Here is a 22,851-nt window from a genome sequence, read left to right as displayed (position 1 = left end):
TTTGTTTTCTGCCTTCCGCCTTTACCATGAAATTCACTCAAGCTTTCCACGTGGGTGCGTGGAGGAGGGTGCTGGATGTTCTACTTTCTAACACTGCAAAGTGGATGATAAGACGTGATCGACAAGAGGGTGTTAAGAAATAGGAAAATTTCTTGTATGAATAAACGCTGTGGGCCCTAAATTTCCATCCCAAAGCATGTACCATCCACTCTACCCCCTTTTCCCACCGATGTTTTTCACGCTCAAAAATTGTCTGCAAAGTCAAGAATTGTGTGGCTCCTCTTCAGGCAATTCAGGGGGTTTGCAACACGAATAATTAGGGGAATGAAACTTTCAAACAGTGGCGTAAAAAGAGGGTCTAATATCCATTAAAGTTCAGACTTTACTTTAGGAAGTAATTATTTTTGTTAAGAGAGTTTAGCTATAAAAGGATTGTCAAACGTTTGAGCAGGAATGTCAAAAATTACAGCAGAAACGTCAAACGTTAGGAAGAAAACTTCAAAGGAAAATATGATTCGACAAACTTTTTAAATGAACGTCAAAAGTAAGTAAAGCAACATCAAACGTAATGACAGAAACGACAAATCTTGGAATTGAACGTCAAACGTTAAAGGAAAAATGTCAAACAATAGAAAAAATTATCCAGATTTAAAGGGTACGTAAAACGTTAGAACAGGAACACCAAGAGAAGCGTAAATGGCTGAAACAAACGTTTATCGTTAGAAGAATATTTTAATCGTTATTCCAAGGAATGTCAAACGTTAGAATTACACAAATAATTTGTCAAAAGCTGCTAATCTTTAAGAAAAAATCGTAAAAGGGCGGAATTCACTACTTATTGAAACTGACTGACCTTAAGACCAAACTTACAAATTTTAAGGCCGACTTAAAATTTTAAATCAGACTTAAAAAACTGACTCAAAGTCTTAAGACCGACTTAAAAATATTAAGTCAGACTTAAAAAACTGACTTAAAACTTAAGACCGAACTTGCAAATTTTAAGACCGACTTAAAATTTTAAAACTGACTTAAAACCTTAAGACCGAACTTACAAATTTTAAGACCGTCCTAAAATTTTAAATTAGACTTTAAAAAACTGACTTAAAACCTTAAGACCAACTTATAAACCGACTGAAATTTTTAAGCCCAGCTGAATAGTGAATTCCACCCAAAATCGGGATAAAATGGTTTCCTAACCTTAATTTTCTTAAATCTCTAATCCTAATTTGATATTTTAAACCATTTTAAGCGTCTTTTTAATTAAAAATATTTCTCAAACTCCCATTTGAATAGATTTCAGGCTACGCCCCTGCTTCCTATCGATGTTATGTAGAATAGAGCTGAAATTGACAAAGCTTCCTACCCCCTGGATTTCCTCCATATATGATGCGGTGTTTCCCTGGAGAGGCACTCCGCACTTTCCCCTTGAGAATGAGGGTGTCGAAAATCAAAAGCAAATTTTCACTCGAGGGCGTGAGTAGACCATCTCCGAGGAAATTCGATTTGTGAAGGAGAATTTGCAAGAGACAGAAAATTATTCTTTTATTAACAAATTCACGCTTTATTGAATTCGGAATGAAATTATGCGAATTTATGCTATTTTTTTTAACACAAGAACATGCGATTACATATATGTATGTGTGTGTGAAAATTCTTCTATGGTTTCTTTTCGCTTAATCTCTTTTTCTTCTCGAGCTTCTTCTGCTTCTTCTCCAATTTCTTCTGGCGAATCCTCTCAATTTCCATGTGTTTCATGTACGAGAGAAAACTGCTCCAAATCATGCTAAATTATGGATTAAAAAAAGAAGAAGAAAAGGGAAGTTCCCCATTGAGATAGTGAAAGAAGAAAGTTGTTTGAGGCAGGTGGGGTGTGTGGATCTAACCTGAATATGCTGACGACAACCACTTGATTCCTGGGTGGGACGAGGGTGAAGTTGATAGTCTGAACACATGGCCAGTAAACTGCACCAACTTTGTAGGTGTCGAAGAACTTCTCCTTCACCTGCAAAATCCACCGGAAAAGAGAGGAAAATTTAGCACAATTCCCTGCTTTTCTCACACCCCCCGGGGTTGCAACCCACACCTCAAGCCTCGCTTGCTGGATACTTCGTCCCTCGAAGATGCTCATACAGAAGAGAAAGGTAGCAATCATAAAGGGGTCGTAGGAAATTTGTTCGCAGAGTGCTTTTGCAACTGAGGTCTTCAGCTCCCGTTTCGGCCACATATTGTGTGCAAGACGTATCCACATGTACATCGATGGTCCGATAACTAAGCTCCCAAAGATACCCATGCGGAGACATTTGTCCCAATCGTACGTCCTCCATGTTTTCCCCTCAATTGTCTGCTGAATGAGACTTCCGCATGGCCATAGAAGGGAGTACGAGGCCATACCACGGAGGATTCTGTACTGAGAAATAGCACGGAAGAATGTGGTGGACATGTTGTCGGGAAAATGGGAGCTTCTGCATCAAATTTTTGCTCTTCTGTGTTTCTGAAAATAAAATTTTCCATCAAGCTTTTTGATTAAAAAAAATTACGAAAAAAGTTCCGTAGAGCTTTCGAAAGAATTTTCATTTTTTTTTGGTTTAATTGATTATTTTTCTTAATTTTTCTATTCTTTTCTTTTGTGGAAAAAGTAATTCAATTTATAAAGAAGATAAAGAATTTTCCAAGAGGAAATAAAATCAAGGAACTTGAATATTTTTATGTTGCTTTAGGATTTTCTCTAGATGCAGAAAACTTTTCTAGAATAATTAAAATATTTACAGAGTCCGTATAAGAAAGAAAATTTAATTAAATATTTAAAAAATTTAAAGAATAATCCTTAAAAAAGTTTTATTCGCAGGAATAAAGGATATAAAAAAAGCATTCGTATAAAAAGGTTAATTATCAAGAATTGTTCTTTAAATTTACGATTTTTGGATGGTTGTGGAGTATGGACGGAAAGTAAACCTTATTTAGTTTTTCTCAATTTTATTTTAACATGCGACGTTTCGAGGGTGTTTGCCCTCTTCTTCAAAGCATTAAAAATATACGGGAAAAAACGGGTCAATTTTGATTTTAAACTGGGACACAATAATCACTTCCTTCTGTCAACTTCAGTTTACTTTCCCTCCATATCAAGAATTGATTAAAAAACTTAAAACATTCGTAAAAAGGAATATTTTTATAAAAAAAAATTTTTTATGGACTATTTGTATAAAAAAGAATAATTAAAATATTTAATGAATATTCGTTAAAAGCAAAAATTTATTAGACCTTATATTCATATGAATAAATTAAGGATTAAAGGACTTTTTAAATTATAAAATGATCAAGCATAGTTTAAAATATAACTAGTATTTGTATAAAAATGAAGATAGATATAGATAGATAGATATTTTTATTCACTCAAATCATTACAATTTCACATTTATATGTAGTTCCAGTTATTTATCAACTTTTAATAATAATTTGAGGATAAGTGTGGCGTGAGCTATGTTGCTCGTTTTTGCCTACACTGAGTTCAATTCAATAGCTCAATATTAATTTACAAAAAAAAAAAACAATCTCATATCAATAGAAAAAAAAATCAATTACATCTCATATTAATGATACACAAAAATTAATCCACTTCAGAAATTGAAATCATTCCCGCCAAATATAAACAACAATAATTTTGAATACAAATTCAATCAAATTTCCTCTTGTCGGAGAGCTTGCAATGAATTGATAAGCACTTTCTCACCATTGACAGTCTTACGCAAAAAAACTTTTCCGTTACGCATCCAAACGTACTTCCACTTTTTCTCATTTGCTGCTGCTCTCACTGCATTAAAGAGGCTTCTCACAGTAACGCTGACTCTCTCGGTAACCTTGATGTGCAAACCCGTTGATCCTCTGTAGTCAAATTTTGTGTGTCCAGCTCTGCAATTCTCACGCCAACGTTTAAGCACCATCTCTCTCACCCTCCTTGAAGTAAAGCGGACAATCAAAAATGCTCTCTCATCACGCTGAGGGGCAGAAGAACGAGATCCAGATGGTTGAGTTGTCTTGGATGGATTGCCATTTTCCCGTTTTTTGATTTTCGTGCACTCATCGAAGTCACAGGCTTCCACAGAGCAATTAACACACGTATTAAGAAAATCGCGCACGACATCATATTTGTCCTCATCATCCTTCACATTTAGCCCATGAATCTCAATGGCCTTGGTATCACAACGGTCATCCGACTCTAAACGATCCTCTAAAAGTCTCACGCGATTATTCAGACTAAAATTCTCCATGCAGAGATCATCAATACGTTGATTAGCATCCTTGAAAGCTACCTCCAAGTTTTTCATGCATTTTTCCATTTCATCAAAACGAGCACTGAATCTCTCAAATCCAGTACGAATAATTGCCTTTAGCTCTGCAAATTCAGACTCGTGAGTATCACGCCGGTTCTCTGGATTCCGTTGAACATTTCCCTTCTCCGTTTCACTCTTTCTCTGGTGCATGTCAATATCCACTGTCTCACACTCTCTCATGAAACTCTTTCGGCGGGCAGTGCAGGAAACACACCTCCAGGAAGATTTTTGAACAGGAGAGAGCGCCTTATAAGCTTGCAGATCCTGAGTTGACATTCCTTCACAAGAAGAATGGTACAGTCGCTTACAGTTTTCACACTTGAGGCAATCACTTGCAGCCCGAATAAATGCTTTATGACATTTCGCACAAGACGACATTTTGATTGTTTGGCAGAGGACCAGAGAATACAACCGATCAGCTTGAGCGCTTGAACTATAAAATGAAGATAGATATTATTGCGAATATATAAAAAAAATATTAGCAGAATATTTGAATAAACGGAATAAACAGGTACTATTTAAAAAATATGTATTTAGAATATTTAGAAGATTCGAGTAATGAGAATATTCTGTTTTAAAGAATATTCATATACAGTCGTGCTCTCGTGGTAGGACCGTCGTCAAAATGACTTCTCCGCGGTAAAACGGCTTCAGAATGAGGAATTTTGCCTTCGCAGTGGGACAATTAGTATTCTACCTTTCCAATAGTACTAATTGACCCACTGCGAAGGCAAAATACTTCATTCTGAAGCCGTTTTACCGCGGAGAAGTCATTTTGACGACGGTCCTACCACGAGAGCACGACTGTACTTAATATTCTCTAGAATACCCCAAATCAAACATTTTAATAATTGATTAGAGTTTTCTTCATAGCAATTATTCTTCATTGAACCCCTTTTATTTCGTCATCAAATCAAAACATAATTTTTAACTTCTTCTGCCTATGACTTTGACGTAAAACCCTTTGCCATTATCCCTCTGCTATTATGTACCAACCCTTCAACTGAAAAAAAACCCTTTAAAAAAAAAAGGAGAGTTTATAAATAACAGGGTGGCAACCAATTGTAAGAGGGTGGCACATGGAATGATAATTTAAAATCATTCAGAGTCATGGTGGAATAACTATGAAATTGCTCTGGGAATGGTTGCCAGTTGTGCTGTGTGTAGTAAATTAATTAAAAAACAACAACTTTTCCAGAACAGCAGCATTAACAATTTGGATGTGCTTCGGCTCTTTTGTTCCCAGTGTGCAGTAGTCAAAAAAATAGGGATGATGGCGCAGGGATGGAAAGTGCAATGGGAAATGAATAGTATGGCCAAAAATTCCATTTTCATCGTGCGAAACGTGTACATGACTAGCCGTCTGAAACAGATTTATAGCCCAAAGGGGGTAAAAGTGGTCAAGATGCAAGCGGAAGTTCCCGCGAGGGAAAAGCCCAAAGAGTGGGATCAAATTGTACTATTGTATATACCCCCAGCTGAATGAGTTGATTTTGAGATTCGGTTGAGTACATGGGGAGTTTCTTTTAGCGCAAAATTAATTTATTTTCCTGTTGGGGGAAAAGAATACGCGAAGATGGAGAATCTGCCGAGAAGATAATTTAAGAGGTTCCCTTCTTTTTTATTTACTTCGTGCTGAAGAAGTCGGAGGAGAGATTCTTCAGCATCACGAGATGTCTTGCGATGTCTCCGCGATACTGTCTTCTGCTGAGTCCCTCGCTTTAGAGGAAGAAATGGGGAAACAAGGAAGGATTGTGTTTGATTTTTTTTCTTGCAGAGACAGTTAAAACACAAATATTTGCTGAAGAAAAAAGCTTCCGGAGAAAAAAGATTAATTGTGGAAAATCACATGAATATATAGCTAAAATATATATTTTAGATCATTTTTTCTATATATTTACTTCTTACATAAAGTCTGTGCAGAAGAATATTTTCATCCATAAAGCGAGATATGTAGGGGTAACTGGGGCAAAATGTTATTTCGCAAGGTTCGGAAAATGGACTGAAAATGCATTTTCCTATTGAGATAGAAAGAAATCGTGTGAGACAAAGTTGTAGCCCAGAAAATTTCCTATAAGACAGTCGTCATTATAAAATTAAAATATTTTCTCAGTACATACCAAGGAAAATATACTTCACAATTAAAATTAACAAATTGCCCCATGTTCCCCTATAGTTTGCTATATGTGGGGTAGAAAAATATGCCCTTTGACGTCAATGGGACTGCGAGAGAAATGAAATCCCATTGACGTCGAAGTTGGAGGCACTTTGAAACATTTTAATTCCTTATCGCACCAAAGAGGATCACAAATGATGGCTCTTCTCGAGTCCATTAAGTTTCTTTTTAGGGTAAAGTGGTCATCAGGATTAAGTTCATTTGAAATATTAAGAGCCTCAATCTCCTCAGCTCATGGGAAATTTCTTTTTCTACTTTTTTCCCCATCTTTCCCACCAATCTCGTTAGCAAGAGAATCAATATAATTGCTCCTACTAACTGAATGAGGGGTGTATGGGGGGAGGGGGATGTAAGGTAAATAATTAAAAATGGGAAAGAAAGAAGCTAAATAGAGACGAGAATCCTCCGAGAGATATAGAGCTCAGGGAGTAATTGAAAAATGTTATATTAAAATCTTGATCATTTTTCCACTTAAATCCCTCACCATTCGGTTGAAGTTTTAATGATAATATTTCCATTTCATTATTGATGCTCTTAATCCTCTTTCCAGCTGGGGCTTGCTCATACGCAGCATGGCGTACAGCATGTATATAGCTACAAACATAATCTATATAGGGGAAGGTGTTGTAGATAGAGGTATAGAGGTGCATGGAAGAGCCTTTTTGGATTTAAATTGCACTAATTAGTGCCATAGAAGCGTGAATCCTTAACATGAATGGGAGTCCCTTTTTTGCCTCTGCATGGCCTGACATGGAAGGGAAGAAGAGTGAGATTTATTCTCTTTCACATGCCGTATATAAAGTGAATTATGCAGGCTCGGAAACGTGCATAAAGCACGCAGAATTTCAACCCTCTTCTCCGCCCCTTTGCATGCCAACTGAATATCAACATTTCGTGCGAGAGACCCCCCTCCTGCAACATTTCTCTTGAACACCTTATTTGCAATCCCGCTGAATTCGGTGTACTTCCCATTGGGTTGAAGATTGTGATGTATTCCGATAGGTACTGGTCCATGGCGGAAATTGTATCGCACATCGACCAGATGAAATGCTTACAAACAAAATTTAAAATTCTAACTTCTAAACTTTGAATATTTCTGAATTTAACCCTTTAAGGTTTTTTGGGTCATACGCTGACCCAAACGTGAAACATTTTATTTTTTCAATTATTAGTTGGTATACCACAATCGTGGCATACCAAGTATTGTAATCATCGGAAAAACCGACCACCTCAGATCGGACTCAAACTTGGTATGAGCACGTTTTAGACATCCCACATTACGAAAGTGGTGGTGGAAAAATTTTGATCCGGCCGGCCTGCCGGCCGGCCGGTGCGCTATACTTTGTCTTATAGCTCGAGAACGGCAAGAGATAGAGACTTCCGGTTTGAAGTTTTCTATAGAAATGTGGGTGTAAAATTTCATTTTTTCGCATTTTCAAAATCCAAGATGGCCGCCGTCCGCCATTTTGAAATACCGTCGACCAGTTCCCTTAAAGCTAAAGGTCTGAAATTTTAGTATGTTGTAGAGCTCAGTGAGACGTTTTCATCAACAATTCATACTTGAAAATCGGTCGAGCGGTTTAGCAAATATGGCGGCCTAAAGCAAAAAGTGTTTTTTCGATATAACTCGAGAACGGCTTGACCGATTTTGACCATCTTGGTATCAAATGAAAGGTTTCGATAAGCCCTATAACTGTCTAGAACATTCCAAGTTCCAAAAATATCCGCAAGAGGCGCTAAAAACAAAAACAAAAATTGCCTAACTTTAAGGGGCAATATCTCCGAATCCCCATTAGGCAAATCTTTTAAATTTTGATATGTTGTAGCCTGACTCAATATCTTTCATCAGTCCGAAAATGAAGAAAATCTATGTTGCCGTTTAGAAGATATGGCCATTTGAAAAATTCTTGAATTTGAAAAGTTCTAAGAGCTATATCTCTTGAACGGATTGTCCGATTTTGCTCAATTTGGTATCAAATTAAAGGTTTTGTAATTCTCTACAACTTTCTAGAACATCAGAAACCTCTAGAACCATTCCTTTAGGACGAAAACTTCAAAAAACTGTTTTGGTAAAACAAAAAACCGCCATTTTGTGTTCTGGAGGTGACCTTGAAATGTATTGAAATATATGTCAGATTATAGCTTATTTCAATACCTTTCCAAAACTAGTCAAGAAATTTCTGTAGGTCTTATAGAACCAGAGATATGACCATTTTTATCCATCAAATTTCTGAATTTTATAAAAAAATTAAATTTGTCTATTAATTCTGCTCACTAATCGCATTACAACGCATAAACAAACTTCTACACGTTGTGGGAGACCAACTCTTATAACTGGACGCGTTATGATTGACTTTCTGAATTTAATGAAGAGGATTTTTATTTTTCAATTTCTCTAATTAGTTTTATTAGTTACCATCCTGTTTCGGAGATTAAAATCTTATTCCTCAGGTCTTTAGAAGCGTCGTTATGAAAATTTAAAAAAAAGTAGACTTTGTTTTTATTCGGTCTTCTACTAGAATTTTTTTTTAGAAAGAAAAAGAATTTGTGAATGTAAAATTTTTATTTTTTTCCTAGATTTATGTCACAATGTTGGTATTCAGATGTACATATTTTATTATAGAGCCTGATGATGCTTTTAAATAAACCGAAACATCGCTGAAAGCGTGCATTTTAATTGACTGTATCCGATCAAAAAAATAACGTAAAATTTTTAATTGATGAATAAGGATATGACAAATTGATTTTTAGGAATCCTAGAAAATTATTTTTAATTAAAACTACGCAGCAGTTTTTTAAGGGTGCTTTAATTGCTTAGTTTTCTTATATTTTCGTACTTTTCATAAGCTGATAATTTAAAATCGTTAAAAAAACAATTAACCGATTTTAGAAATCACAGAAGAAATCGTAGTAAGAAATTATGTATTCTTCTTTATAGTTTTATTAAAATCCGTATTTTATTTTTTTTTAAGCTTAAAAAATATGTTGAGCTCAAATTTTATAAGGGATATGACTTAACGCAATCGAATTGAATAAAAAATTAATAAATTAGATAATTCTCAATCCAAAAATCCAAATCAGACAAAGTTGATTTTTTTCTAAATTGGTAACCTTTTAGTGTTTTAGTGCAGGTGTTTACCTCAGTGTTTACCTATTTAAGTATCTAACTTGTACTTGTCCGAAATGACTAAAATTGCATTTTAAACATTCGTTTCAATACTCATTTTCCGGCCTAATCGGATTAAATTTGATTTTAAGTCAATCAATTTATATTGGACTTTGGTCAATTTTCAATGTTGGAAGAGTCAAACCAGGAATCTGATCTTTTTCAAAATTCCTCGTTTATTATTTTTGCCACGTTTCAGAGCCAAGGGGTGTTTATCTGGACAAAATTATTCGGATCTTCGGAAATATTCGGTTTATTCACTAATATTCGGTTGATTCGCCAAGGAAATTCAAATATAGTTTAAGCTAAGTCTAAGTCTAAAAATGTTAAATTCAAGCATAAAAACGCTTAAATCAAACCGAAAAGTAGTAAATTCAACCCCAAAGAAGAAAAAATCACAGCTAAAAAGAATAAATTCAAGCCAATTTGGTTTTCAGTCCCAAAACAGCTCAGATTGAGGAACAAAATTTATTTAAAAAAAAATTATAAAAGCCTAAAAAAGGACTAGATTCAAACCGAAAAGTAGTAAATTAATGCTAAAAAGTAGTAAATTTAACCCAAAAAAGATTAAATTCAAACAAAAAATTCCTAAATACGTTTTTGAATTTTTTTCCGTTTTAAGTTTATCGATTTTTAGCAAAAGATGTTCATGTGAACTCAAATATCCCAATATTATATATTAAATAGAAATCAATTCTCATAAATCTGATATCATTTTTAGGTCAATATTAGGCCCTTATTTTTCCATAATTTTCTACATTTAAAGTCTTAATAATTTTAAGTACATAATAGTTAATTTAAAAAGACACTAGGAAGTCAAAATTGGGCTCCATTTCCCTAACAAGGAATGGTGAAATAATTTTTGAGATCTTCAGAAATATTCGGATGATTCGCTTAAATAGCCAAAATATTCGCCAGATAAACACCCCTTGTTCAGAGCTTTATTTCGCCTTCCTCAGGCCTGCAATTACATTATGGACAATATTTAATCAATTGAATTAACTCACAAAGAAAGCTAATTTCTTTTTATTAAAAATAAATTCAAGAAATTACATAAATAAAAATTAATGAAAAAGAAGAATGCGACACAAAAGCTGACACAGATCTGTTAGAAATCTTCTCATATGTGCCGGAAAATCGTGAAAGGGGGAGAATGTCGACGTCAGCTAGCTCTTCTAATAGATCAAATGAGATTTGTTATTCCTCAATATATCACAAATGTATATATAGTGAATTGTATATAGCAAATGTAATCCCATGCGCTACAATATGTTCTATAGAGAGAGAGAATGAGTGTGGGAGAGCCTGTGAGAATTCCCTCGTGGGTGAATATAAATTTGATATGTCGTCCCCTTAATTGATCGTCTCTAATAAAATCCCAATTGCAACCCCTCGAGCCACACGGGACCCTCTCCGTTTAAATTTCATTCGACCAAGAAATTACATACATTAGGGTCCCCCTCACCGTTTCCTACTCACGGGGTTGGGGGGCAAATAATTCTACACTCTATTTATAATTGCTTCACTTCGATATCATTCACATTGGAATACTTAATGAGTCGTTTCTACTTGAGGGTTTTTTTTCTTCTCTCGTTAATTTCGCCTCTACGCGAGACTTGGTCTCTGTAAAAGAATATTTTAGTTTAGAAGAGGAGACTCCTCAAATTGCTGGCATGTGACAGGGTCCCGCTGTTTTTTTTTAAAGTATTTTTCTCCTCAAACTGTCCGCTTCGTCTGACATATAATTTTATGTCAATTGCTGTCCTCCTTCTTGTCGCAACCATACCTTATCATCGTCATCGTCGTGACACTCTGCTGCACCTCCACCATCATTATATCTTAGCCGCCGCCCAACCATCTTTCCCTCCCTCCCTCTGGGTCAATACCCATACCGCGCACTCTTGTGCACTCTGCGTGACTCCGTGACATCCCGCACCTCTCTGTGCTTGTACGTAGAGATGTCGCCTCACAACAGACCCGCACAAGTGTCTCATTGACCCAAATGGAGATTTGTCATCTTCACCAGAGTGTGAAAGTATGCTATATTATGTGAATTATGATGGACTTGACTTCAAAAAGAATTTCAAAGAGCTACTTGGTTGATTTATGAAAATTCTATGCATGCCAATGACGCAAAAAGCATCATTTTGAGGTTATGTTTATCCTGTGGGGAATTGAGGTTATGTTGAAAGGACGCTCAAACGACCGCCATTGCTTTATATATAAAAAAAAAAAACGGAAAATAATGGAAAATGATTCTTTGTCGATTTCTCTTTGCGAAAAGTGATTGATGTTTGTGATACATCGTTTGGAGATCAAACAAGAATTTCCTTTTCAGACGAAATCTCTTTCTCTGTAAAAAAAAAAAGGATTCCATCGCTACAATTCCCGCAGTTACGACGCCATTGCAATGATGACGTAAACCACACGGGAAATATGTGCATTCGCGAGATTATTTTGTATTGATAGAAATAAAACTCCCATCAATCTTTTACGTGATTTCTGCGTTATTTAAATTACAAATTGATTTGAGGTGTGAGAAGGTGCTCAATTTCAAATTCAACTTTATCCATCAAGCTCCACACCGAGATCTCAAGACTTTTCTCTTCAGCATCTCCAACCGACACACAATGGAAGATTTTTCTCAAATTGCACGGCATTTCTTCGAATTGATGTTTAACTTTTTGGGTTTATATGGTGGTGTGGTGTTGTTAAAGTGATTCTCAGATCTACTCGATAGACAAACCGATGAGAGGTGTTTGGGGAATTGAACGAAACATACTTCAAAATGGCTTTTTAATGACTCCCCTCGCGTGAACGCCAAAGCACTCATGATGGGTCTCCTCACAGCATAAAGTGTCTATATGGCATGTAAGTAGAGTTCTTGCAGAGGCGACAGACTCTCAAATGTTCTTCCAACATTGTTTCGTCACAATTAGCACATGGAAGTCATCGAGCGAGTGAAAATCCATTACCTCGTGCGCCCGTGTCAGTCATAATACATCAGAAAACTTGAAGACTCCTTCCCCATGCCCCAGCTCTAGCCCATTAAATGGTGGAAAGCAAGAGTTTCTAGACAAACTCTTCGTGTGCCTGAATAAATAAATAAGAAGTATTTCTCAAGCAATTCCCCATTTTGCCTTTGTTCTCTCTCACACTTCCCTCTATACTTGGTAGATGATACTCATCGGGCAGCTGAGCGTGTGTTCTTATGCCAAATTTCCATTTCTCAAGTGCTCGATCCCCCCATCCACCACGGCAAACTTCTTCACATTTATGCAAACCTATTTCAAACTACTTCTCAATTAATAGATTCAAAATAATCTCTCGGCCTTGGAATTCTAAGGCAGCATAAATATTTAAGAACCAAAGCATATTGTTGTCCTAATAAGCATTACTAATGAGCTTGTTCTTCTTTTAATTTCGCTCTTATAAATGAGAAAATTATTTTTAGAACGAAGATAATTTTGGATTTTCTTAAGAATTAATTGTAGGAAATTCTGAGAATTTTATGTATTTTTTTTTAGATATTCTTTAGAAAGATTATTTTCTATTAAAGGTCAAAGAGACTCAACGATTAGTTTTCAAAATGCCAATCTCTACAAGGGCGTAGTCAAACAGGGTAGTTGTTTAGGTGTCTAAGTACCCCAATATTTCTAGAAGTTAAGGAGGTCAAATAAAATTATTTTAAAGTAAAAAAACATAAAAAACAAAAATAAAAACTTTATAATATAGGTAATAATAAATCGAACGTGTGAAAATAAGCATCAGACATTAAGAAGAACATTAACCCTTTCGCGTTCTTTGGGTTATACTATTTAGTGTAGACCCAAACATGAAACATTTTATTTTCCCAAATTTTTATCAATTTAATTATTTTTTTCAATTTAAAAATGCATTTAAATCACGAAGAAGAGGTTAAACGAGGCATTTTGTCTGAGAAATGTCCTCTGAGATTAATTAAAGATGCAATATCTGATTTTACTCAAAAATTTGGTCGCATAAAATCGGAAAAAGCCTCTTTAATTCTTTAGTCAAATATTTAATTGTTTAATTATCTTTGGATCATTTTAATGGGTTTTGAGAAACTCAACAGACATGAAATCCAGTATATTTCATCGTTTTCCATACAAATGGTAATTTTTACATTTTTCGCTCTAACGGCTACAATTTTTAAGATATTGACTTGAAATTAAAAGCAAATAAAACTTTTTGAGTTTCTTCATATTTTGGTGGCAGAAGTTTTTTGATATCTCAATCCAATCAGAAGTTATTCGCGGTTAAAATAATGCCCTAATTTTCTTGGCCATCTGAAATAGGCAATTTTTCAGAAGAGCCGATTGAAGCATGAAAAACTGATATTTTCACTAATTTACCACCAATTGCACATATCTTGACACCATATGAAAGCCTCTGACATATACTTTCGCTCTATGAAGCCAGAAGTATCAAATAATCACGGAATTTCACATAAAAAAGCAATTTTTTCGCTAATCGAGCACTTACCATAGTTTTCCACGGAACTTTTCGCGGCGGACGGTTCAAAATTCGTAATATTAAAAATACAAAATTTATCAAATGTAACGTGCACAAAATTTGAAAATTTGTCATTATGGGAGAATTAACGATCAATTCAAATAAGTCTCCAAAACCCAACTTACGCCGATGATCTTTTGTATGTGTATGTATTGTGTGGGTTTTGGGGTGGGGCAAGTTAATATGCCTTCTTCTTCTTGACAGAGAAAAAGTTTAGTACACCTTGGGAGACCGGCAGGAAAAGACCTAATTTTCCGTGCGAGTCGGACGTACCAGCAGGGGCGAAATCCCCTTGGGCCCCAGTGGCCATCTTGTGAAATGTGCCACCCGTGAAGTGGAAGAGATACGCCGCCTGCCGCGGTGAGGAATCAGAAGGACGGAAGTATTTGCTGCAATTGGCGTCCAGTGGCAATTACCGTGCCACTGCACACTCCCCGTCAAATTTGGGAGTTCCGCCAGGGCGAGGGATTTTATCCGGAGCCTCTCGTGATCCACAACTTGTGACACAACTCACTCTCAGGCAATTCAGTGAGTTCTGCGGAGTTTGAAGCTCATCAGAAGCAGCAGTGATCCACCATCGGTGACGACAGCCTCCCAGCCAATTTAGGGAGCACTGTCAAGGCGAGGGATTGCATCCGGAGCCTTTCGTGACCTGCAATTCGTGTCACGACTTACTCCCTGACAATTCGGGAGTTCAGCAGAGGTGGAAGAGCGTCTGTGACGACAGTGATTCATCACCCAAGCCGGCTCACTCCCCGTCAAATTGGAGAGTCTCACCGAGCCGAAGAAATTCAACTTGGGCATCCCGTGATCCAGCGATTGTGCCTTCCCGTGGGGTAGAAACATCCCCCACGAATCTAGTGACGTCGTCAATTGCGTCACACGGCAATTGGGATCACCCGGCCATCTGTGTACGGGCCTGGGTGCGAGGAGAAAGAAGTTATCAACGACGACGCGGGATCTCGAGCTTCTGAAGGAAGTGCTGTGACGGCGACAGCGAATGCAGAGTATCGCGACAACAAGAGACGCCGCCCCTGATGACGTGAAGAAGAAGGAGCCCGATTGTGTATTGAGGGGCTGAATAAATCGTCCCCGTTTGAGGACCAAGAGGAAAAATGATTTCTATAAATGGCGCCCAACCAGCGGTGGAACCAGGTAAGTACCCAATTTGAGTCTCATGCCCCTGGTAGCTACCGAAAATTAGAATTTTAGTGAAAAACCTTTGTGTTTCGATGCAATTTTGCATTCTGTATTAATTCATTGACAAAGTTCCCCTTGAGTGAAATAAGATTTCCAGCAATTTTGGGCTCTTCTAGCCACCTTGCTGGAAAGAAAACTCGCGTTAAGGAATTTTTCTTTTTTTTTCCGTTTTTTTTTCTTTTCTCTTGAGAAGAAATGGTTTTGGATTTAAAATCCAAAATTTTTGCTTAAAGTAAATTAGCCATGCGAGTATATTTGAAATTAATTTATTAATGTATTCAGAGCCTTTTTGGGGACGAAAGAGGGATAATCTGTGGCAAGTATCCCTCCCCCAGAACCTCTTGGTTGATTTGCACGAACAGGACGAATGAAGAGATTGAATCATTATCCTTTTTGAAAGGTCTCTTCCCTGTAACGGCAACAAATTGAATTAGAATTTTTGAAGATCTTTTAGTTTAAAAATTTTGCATTCTATAAATTTTGTCAACTTTTAGTTGATTTTCATTACAAATTAGGAACTTATGTGTTCTATGTGTTTGTGAATTTTGAAACTTAATGAGTTGACAGGATCATCAGTGTTTTCCTTTGGTTAATTATTACAAGGAAAACGGCGGGAAATTGAAGTTCTCGCAATTATGGGTAAAATTCTGAAATGGAGAAATCTTTGACTTTCTTTTAACCTTGTGGAGCCATGACATTGCTCCACGGTCAAAGTGTGGTCGCTTATCACATAGCGGTGATCTCTCTTGAGATAATAGTTGAGAGATAAAGTAAAGCTTTATCCCCCTAAAAATTTTGGGGATTCTTTTGTGGCAACTCCCTTTGAAATTTTTTTTGAAGATGATTTTTAAAAGTTTACCGGTGCATAATTTTAAATCTTTTCTTTAATTGTGCACTGATGGGGAATATTATTTCATTTCAAATTTTAAATCTTTTAATTCGCTATCTTTCCCCTTGAACTTTGATTTATTAAATTTCATTTCGAATTAATTTGTTGGAGCGATTCCTCATTTCGCCATTGAGCGTGGGGCATGCGCTGTGGGCTTATCGGACGCAGGTGCCCTTTGATTTTCTGATCCTCGTATCTTGCTTAGGCAATCGATTAAGCGGGTTGAACGGAATTTGCTGGAACATGGGTGTCCGCTTTTCTCGCGTGCTGCGTCCTGCGGGCAATGATGAGATGAGGAAAATTATTTTGCTCTTTTGGGGATTGAATTATTTCCGTGTTCAGCTTGCATTGCTGACACGCTATTAATGGTATAAAGCTTTTTGAATTTTTGATTTTTGAAATATTTACCGTCATGTAGTACAATATGCTCTTTTGCGGATTTTATTGAACTTTGTAATTCGCACTTGGAGAGTTTGCACTTTGGATGCAATCATGAATTTTGCTAAATAATTCATTCTTTTCTGCAATATTAACTAAATGGCATGGCAGATGGTACACGGTTCGGTATATGGCGCCCAAATTTGATTTTTTTGATTTTTTTTATTATTGAGATTTCCCTGATGGAGTTCTCTGATTGAAGTTTGTGATTGAAGTTTTCCCGATCACAATTTCCTAATTTAAAGTTTCTTTATTAAATTTTCAATTTGAATCTGTTAATTCTTGCGGTTTCCTGATCCCTGCATCGGGCGTTGGGCATGCGATGTGAGCTGACTCAGGATGGGCGCCCGTTTATTTTCCGATCCTCGTATCTTGCCTAGCAATTGATTAAGCGGGTTGAGCGGAATTTGGCGGATCGCTTATCGTAAACTCTGTCCTTGCGTTTAGCGTTCGACGTTCGATGATGGGTTGATGGAAAATTTGCGCTTTCCATTTGATAAGGATGTTTTTGGAACAGCTTGCATTGCTGGTTGGAATTTAAGGAAGAGAATTGCTTGACTGTAATTTAAACCTACTGTATAGGTAGTACAAACATCCTTGGAAAGCTTTCTTGTTAAAGCGTTAGATTTTCTATCCGGGGATGGAGGTCTCCTCAGTGGTTTTTCGGCGTGTGTTTTTCACGAGACCTCCCGTTTTGTTTCCCCGTCGTGAAGTGGCGCCTCCTTCCACGGGATTCCCAGCTTTAGTCTGGTTTACCCAGTTCGGATGTGAGTTCTTCCCTTTTGAAGATCTCGCCGGAAAAATTTTGGGATGCGTCCCGAAGTTTCGCCGTGGATTCTGGTTTGAGGAGATGTGTACCTTCTCCCAGATCCATCCGACTCCATTGAGATGTGAGACCGTTGGTGGTTTCTTTCCTCGCACCTTCTGTGTGAGGATCTCAATGAATCTTGATTAGCTTTTGCCTCGATGCCTCTTGTGAGAACAATTAATACTCTAAATGGGTGATTCTCTTTTGATAATTCGTTGGGAACGTCTGGTCGGTTCGAGATCCTCCACTTTCTTTTCTTTTTATTAATCTCGTTTGAAATTCATCGCCAACCCCAGGGTTTGACTTTGTTGACCCTTGCATTCTCTTTCCTTTCCTTTATATTTCCAATCATCCAATATCACCATAAAACCAGGATCTGAATCTATTTAGAGATTGGTTAATGCCCATTTGTACAGATTTTGCATGGAGAGAAGTAAATTAAAGCATGTTCCGCTGGAACTAGGTTTTAACTGTCTTTTCTTACTCTCTCCGTATTTATTCATTTTGTTTAAACCGGAAGGAAGGTATCAGATTGCTAATTTAAAAATTTATTATTGTTGATTCCTCAATAGTTGCAGTATGAGGAAAGATTGCATGAGCACCTCTAGGGTTGCTCCCTAAAAATGGTTGTTCAGCCTTGGAACATCCTTGATGAGAGTCACGTTTTAAAATTTGTCAGAGTCGTATCATGCCTTATTTGGCAAGAGCTCTTTCGGATGGCATTCGTTTGATTCGTAATCGGAGATGTTTGTTCCTCGAATTCTTTCCCCTGCACTTGGCAGAATCCAATTAATTCTATCCTTCCCAATCCTATGAAATTACATGCACAAGATGCATAGGACCCATCCCACCTAACTAGTAGAGTCAATACTCCTTTCGCATTCTCGTCTAGTCCGCGGAAAAAAAAACCCTCATGAAATAATAGAAAGATTCCTTCCTCTTGTTGCCATGCGACCATCTCCAATGGTAGGGCAGAAAAGTGTCATCTGGACCCATACTTATTCTCGTGGGCTCGTGGATGAATCACAGGAAAGCGAGGACGGCGTACCTCCAAGGTTGTCTCCTTCTTTTCATAGGTGCTCTCTGACGGTGACCTCGAGGCAAGGAATCGTCGAAAATTGAAGAGTGGTGGAGGAGTTGAGCGGCGAAAAAGAAGAGAGAAAGGCAAAACAGGAGTCAGATTGACAAAGAGCCCAATGAAAGGGGTGGTCCTTTACACCAACCTGGGATAACTCTGCATATGAGCCTTTTGCTCAAATGGTGGCGGCGACTGAGTTCACATCCACCAGTACGCAATCTCACGGATGGAGCCGAGGCCCTGAAAAGCCAAATCTTCATCGAAGGTTCACCCCGTTCGTGCCCATGTCCTAAATTCCACCCCGTCTACGTTTTTTGAAAGAGAATGAGAGAAAAGTAATTCGGGGCCTCCGGGTGAGCTGGAGATTGGTGGAATAAAAAATAGGGTAGGGGGGCCGGTGAAATGCCGAGGGGAGGTGAGCTCAGTAAAGAGAGAGAGGAGGAGAGAGAGAAGGAGGAGAGAGAGAAGGAGGAGAGAGGAGAAGAGAGAGAGGGAGAAGAGAGAAGGAGAAGAGAGAAGGAGGAGAGAGAGAGAAGGAGAAGCGGCGTCGAAGATTCTTTGCCTAGAGACCATCTGATGAGATGCTCCTGTGGGGAGCTGGTGTCGGCTAAGAAGGGACAATGGACGAGTGGACTTGTGTGAAATCTTAAGGTTCTCGAGAGACTTATGGAGCGAGGAGCCAACGAGAGATGCCAGCAGTGGTTAGCGCAGTTAGGATCTTTCGCCCCCAAATCCGTTGTCCAAGGCCCACGTTATGCAAAGCGCGTGAGTCAATGTCTTACGAGTTTGCGGAAGGATCAGAGAGAGAAGAGGAGATAAATTTAAAGTCCATCTCACCTTTCCCCACACAAACAGTTCCGCGTTGCTAATAGCAAATGCTGGTAAGGAAAGAGAGACCATCAGTTTGAAGAAAGCTCAAGAAGCTTTATTAAGAATCACACCGCCTTCCTTCCAATTTTAATTCTCTCTAGTAAAACAATTTTTCCCTCCTTCACTTTCGTGACTCTCGCAATAATTAAGGATCTGCAAGTTAACTTAGATCCACAAGTTGAAGGAGATGTTAATCAGTAAATTTTGTTTTCATTTCATGGTATTTTTGAGTCTGATAAACCTGAAGAAACTCAATCTACATGATTGAGGAGAAGAAGACTGTGGGTTTTGAAGAAGAAGGGCAATTAGAACAAAGATATCCTTTGTCATTCCTTGATTTCCCTTCCAATTCCTTTCCTTGTCTTTTTCCACCTCGAAACCTTTTCTAAAGGGCGTGAGATTCACTCGAGGGTTTGGAGGAGCGGGATACATAATCCCCATAGTTTTCACCTCTTCTGGGTGCGATCAGCTCGAATTCCCTTTAATTTATTATGTTTAACTGCCGAGGTATTCTAATGGATAATTAATTATTAAAGTTCGTTTCTTTTTATAAATTTATGCCGAACGTGGAAGGTACCCAAAGCCAACCATTCTGTCCATCGCCAATCTTTTCTTTTCTTATTTAGTTGCATCACTTTCTTTGATATAGTAATTTAAACCTCTTTTCTTTTTTTTTCTCCTTTTTGTTTTCTTTTGCAACAAAGGGGTGATGTAACGTGCACAAAATTTGAAAATTTGTCATTATGGGAGAATTAACGATCAATTCAAATAAGTCTCCAAAACCCAACTTACGCCGATGATCTTTTGTATGTGTATGTATTGTGTGGGTTTTGGGGTGGGGCAAGTTAATATGCCTTCTTCTTCTTGACAGAGAAAAAGTTTAGTACACCTTGGGAGACCGGCAGGAAAAGACCTAATTTTCCGTGCGAGTCGGACGTACCAGCAGGGGCGAAATCCCCTTGGGCCCCAGTGGCCATCTTGTGAAATGTGCCACCCGTGAAGTGGAAGAGATACGCCGCCTGCCGCGGTGAGGAATCAGAAGGACGGAAGTATTTGCTGCAATTGGCGTCCAGTGGCAATTACCGTGCCACTGCACACTCCCCGTCAAATTTGGGAGTTCCGCCAGGGCGAGGGATTTTATCCGGAGCCTCTCGTGATCCACAACTTGTGACACAACTCACTCTCAGGCAATTCAGTGAGTTCTGCGGAGTTTGAAGCTCATCAGAAGCAGCAGTGATCCACCATCGGTGACGACAGCCTCCCAGCCAATTTAGGGAGCACTGTCAAGGCGAGGGATTGCATCCGGAGCCTTTCGTGACCTGCAATTCGTGTCACGACTTACTCCCTGACAATTCGGGAGTTCAGCAGAGGTGGAAGAGCGTCTGTGACGACAGTGATTCATCACCCAAGCCGGCTCACTCCCCGTCAAATTGGAGAGTCTCACCGAGCCGAAGAAATTCAACTTGGGCATCCCGTGATCCAGCGATTGTGCCTTCCCGTGGGGTAGAAACATCCCCCACGAATCTAGTGACGTCGTCAATTGCGTCACACGGCAATTGGGATCACCCGGCCATCTGTGTACGGGCCTGGGTGCGAGGAGAAAGAAGTTATCAACGACGACGCGGGATCTCGAGCTTCTGAAGGAAGTGCTGTGACGGCGACAGCGAATGCAGAGTATCGCGACAACAAGAGACGCCGCCCCTGATGACGTGAAGAAGAAGGAGCCCGATTGTGTATTGAGGGGCTGAATAAATCGTCCCCGTTTGAGGACCAAGAGGAAAAATGATTTCTATACAAATAAAGGGTGAAATTCTCTTATTCTAGTGGATGTTTCTGTAGGATAAACCAACATGACTCAAGAAAAATAAAATGGCCGCCAAGAAGTCAGCCATTTTAATTAAAATAATAACTTTATTCGCAATTTCTTACCTTCTGTAGCAGATAGAAGGCTGAAATTTTATATATTTTGTAGATTTTGTGATTCTCTTTTGAAAAATTATTTATTTGGCATTTTTCTCGCTTTTTATAGCAGATGAGGCTACATATTATACATACATACATACATACATAATGAAAAATCCAGAATATTACTTTCATTTCCCACCATATTTTCTCAATGATAATTTATAACTTTATTCACTTCTGCCACGTTTTATACGTTCATTTTCAGCGTGCATTGTCTCCCCATTTTGAAATTTAATCCCTTTTCGGACAATTGTGCCAAGAGAGAATTCCATTTTAATATCATATCTAAAATATCGCAATTTACTTTCTATACCATGTCCTTTATGCTTAATTCAAGTTTATCTTTCCTCCCTGGCAAATGTGGAAAACGACCAACATTTGTCGCATTCGGAGATCGCTATCAAATTCACATTGAATTGAATCCCATTTGGATGGAGGAGAGAGCGACAAATCCATAAATTTGCAGTGAATATATATTCTCTCATCTGCACCAGTGCCATTTTCATTTTTGATATATCATCGATGTATGTAAGAAATCATAAAGACATTCAATGCAATTGAGAGCGAATACATAAAATAAAAATAAAATAAGAATAAAAGTCTGTACTCTGTATGCGATGGGAGGTGTATAGTAGGGGGCTTTTGGTGCCGCAAAATATCATACAAAATGTCTAATTTTCCAGTGAATGGAATTCGTCTCAAGTATTAGATTGGCTCGCTGGTATATAGCTAAATATTACCGCCATGGGATGGAAGTGGGTGAAGTGAACAATGAAATTTCCCAGAGATGGAATCCCATCGCGTCATCTTCATTGAAATACCATAACTCGCCTCAATGAGCTTATTCTCCGCCACATAGAGCACCATGGCGCCCCTTGAGAGCTTTACGATGACATCCCCACGTCTGTGATGGGTCGAAGTGCAAAAGCTCTCTGACACACACAGACCAAACCATCGCCGAGAAGAAGGAAAAATCATCCCTGCCGCGTGATAATTAGTTGGTATACCACAATCGTGGCATACCAAGTATTGTAATCGTCGGAAAAACCGACCATCTCAGATCGGGCTCAAACTTGGTATGAGCACGTTTTAGACATCCCACATTACGAAAGTGGTGGTGGAAAAATTTTGATCCGGCCGGCCGGCCGGTCTCTGCGCCAAACTTTACCTTATAACTCGAGAATAGTAACAGATAGAGACTTCCGGTTTGAAGTTTTCTATAGAAATGTGGGTGTAAAATTTCATTTTTTCACATTTTCAAAATCCAAGATGGCCGCCGTCCGCCATTTTGAACTACCGTTTACCACTTCCCTTATAGCTAGAGATCTGAAATTTTAGTATGTTGTAGAGCTTAGTGAGACGTTTTCATCAATAATTCATACTTGAAAATCGGTCAA

General features: G+C 38.1%; 1 protein-coding gene and 1 long non-coding RNA gene across 2 annotated transcripts in view; one reads left to right on the top strand and one right to left on the bottom strand.

The window, feature by feature from the left end:
• Window positions 1-1,540: 1,540 nt before the first annotated feature.
• The window catches only part of LOC129790741 (mpv17-like protein), an 85,720-nt gene continuing 64,409 nt past the window's right edge, over window positions 1,541-22,851 (bottom strand). Inside the window, exons 2-4 of the mRNA XM_055828433.1 lie at window positions 2,084-2,491; window positions 1,884-2,002; window positions 1,541-1,783 (exon numbers count right to left, since the gene is read on the bottom strand). Of these exons, the coding sequence (XP_055684408.1) occupies window positions 1,657-1,783; window positions 1,884-2,002; window positions 2,084-2,440 (603 nt within the window). The 5' untranslated portion in view covers window positions 2,441-2,491 and the 3' untranslated portion in view covers window positions 1,541-1,656. The remainder of the gene's footprint in view (window positions 1,784-1,883; window positions 2,003-2,083; window positions 2,492-22,851) is intronic.
• Window positions 14,255-21,272, top strand: LOC129790755 (uncharacterized). Its single transcript, XR_008750604.1, has 2 exons — window positions 14,255-15,361; window positions 20,361-21,272. It is a non-coding gene; the product is annotated as an uncharacterized LOC129790755 (long non-coding RNA).

Source organism: Lutzomyia longipalpis, chromosome 2, assembly GCF_024334085.1.
Source record: "Lutzomyia longipalpis isolate SR_M1_2022 chromosome 2, ASM2433408v1".
NCBI classification, from domain to species: Eukaryota; Metazoa; Arthropoda; class Insecta; order Diptera; family Psychodidae; genus Lutzomyia; species Lutzomyia longipalpis.
The sequence above is the reverse complement of the archived record's forward strand: the minus strand, read 5'-3'. Positions and strand labels throughout refer to the sequence as shown.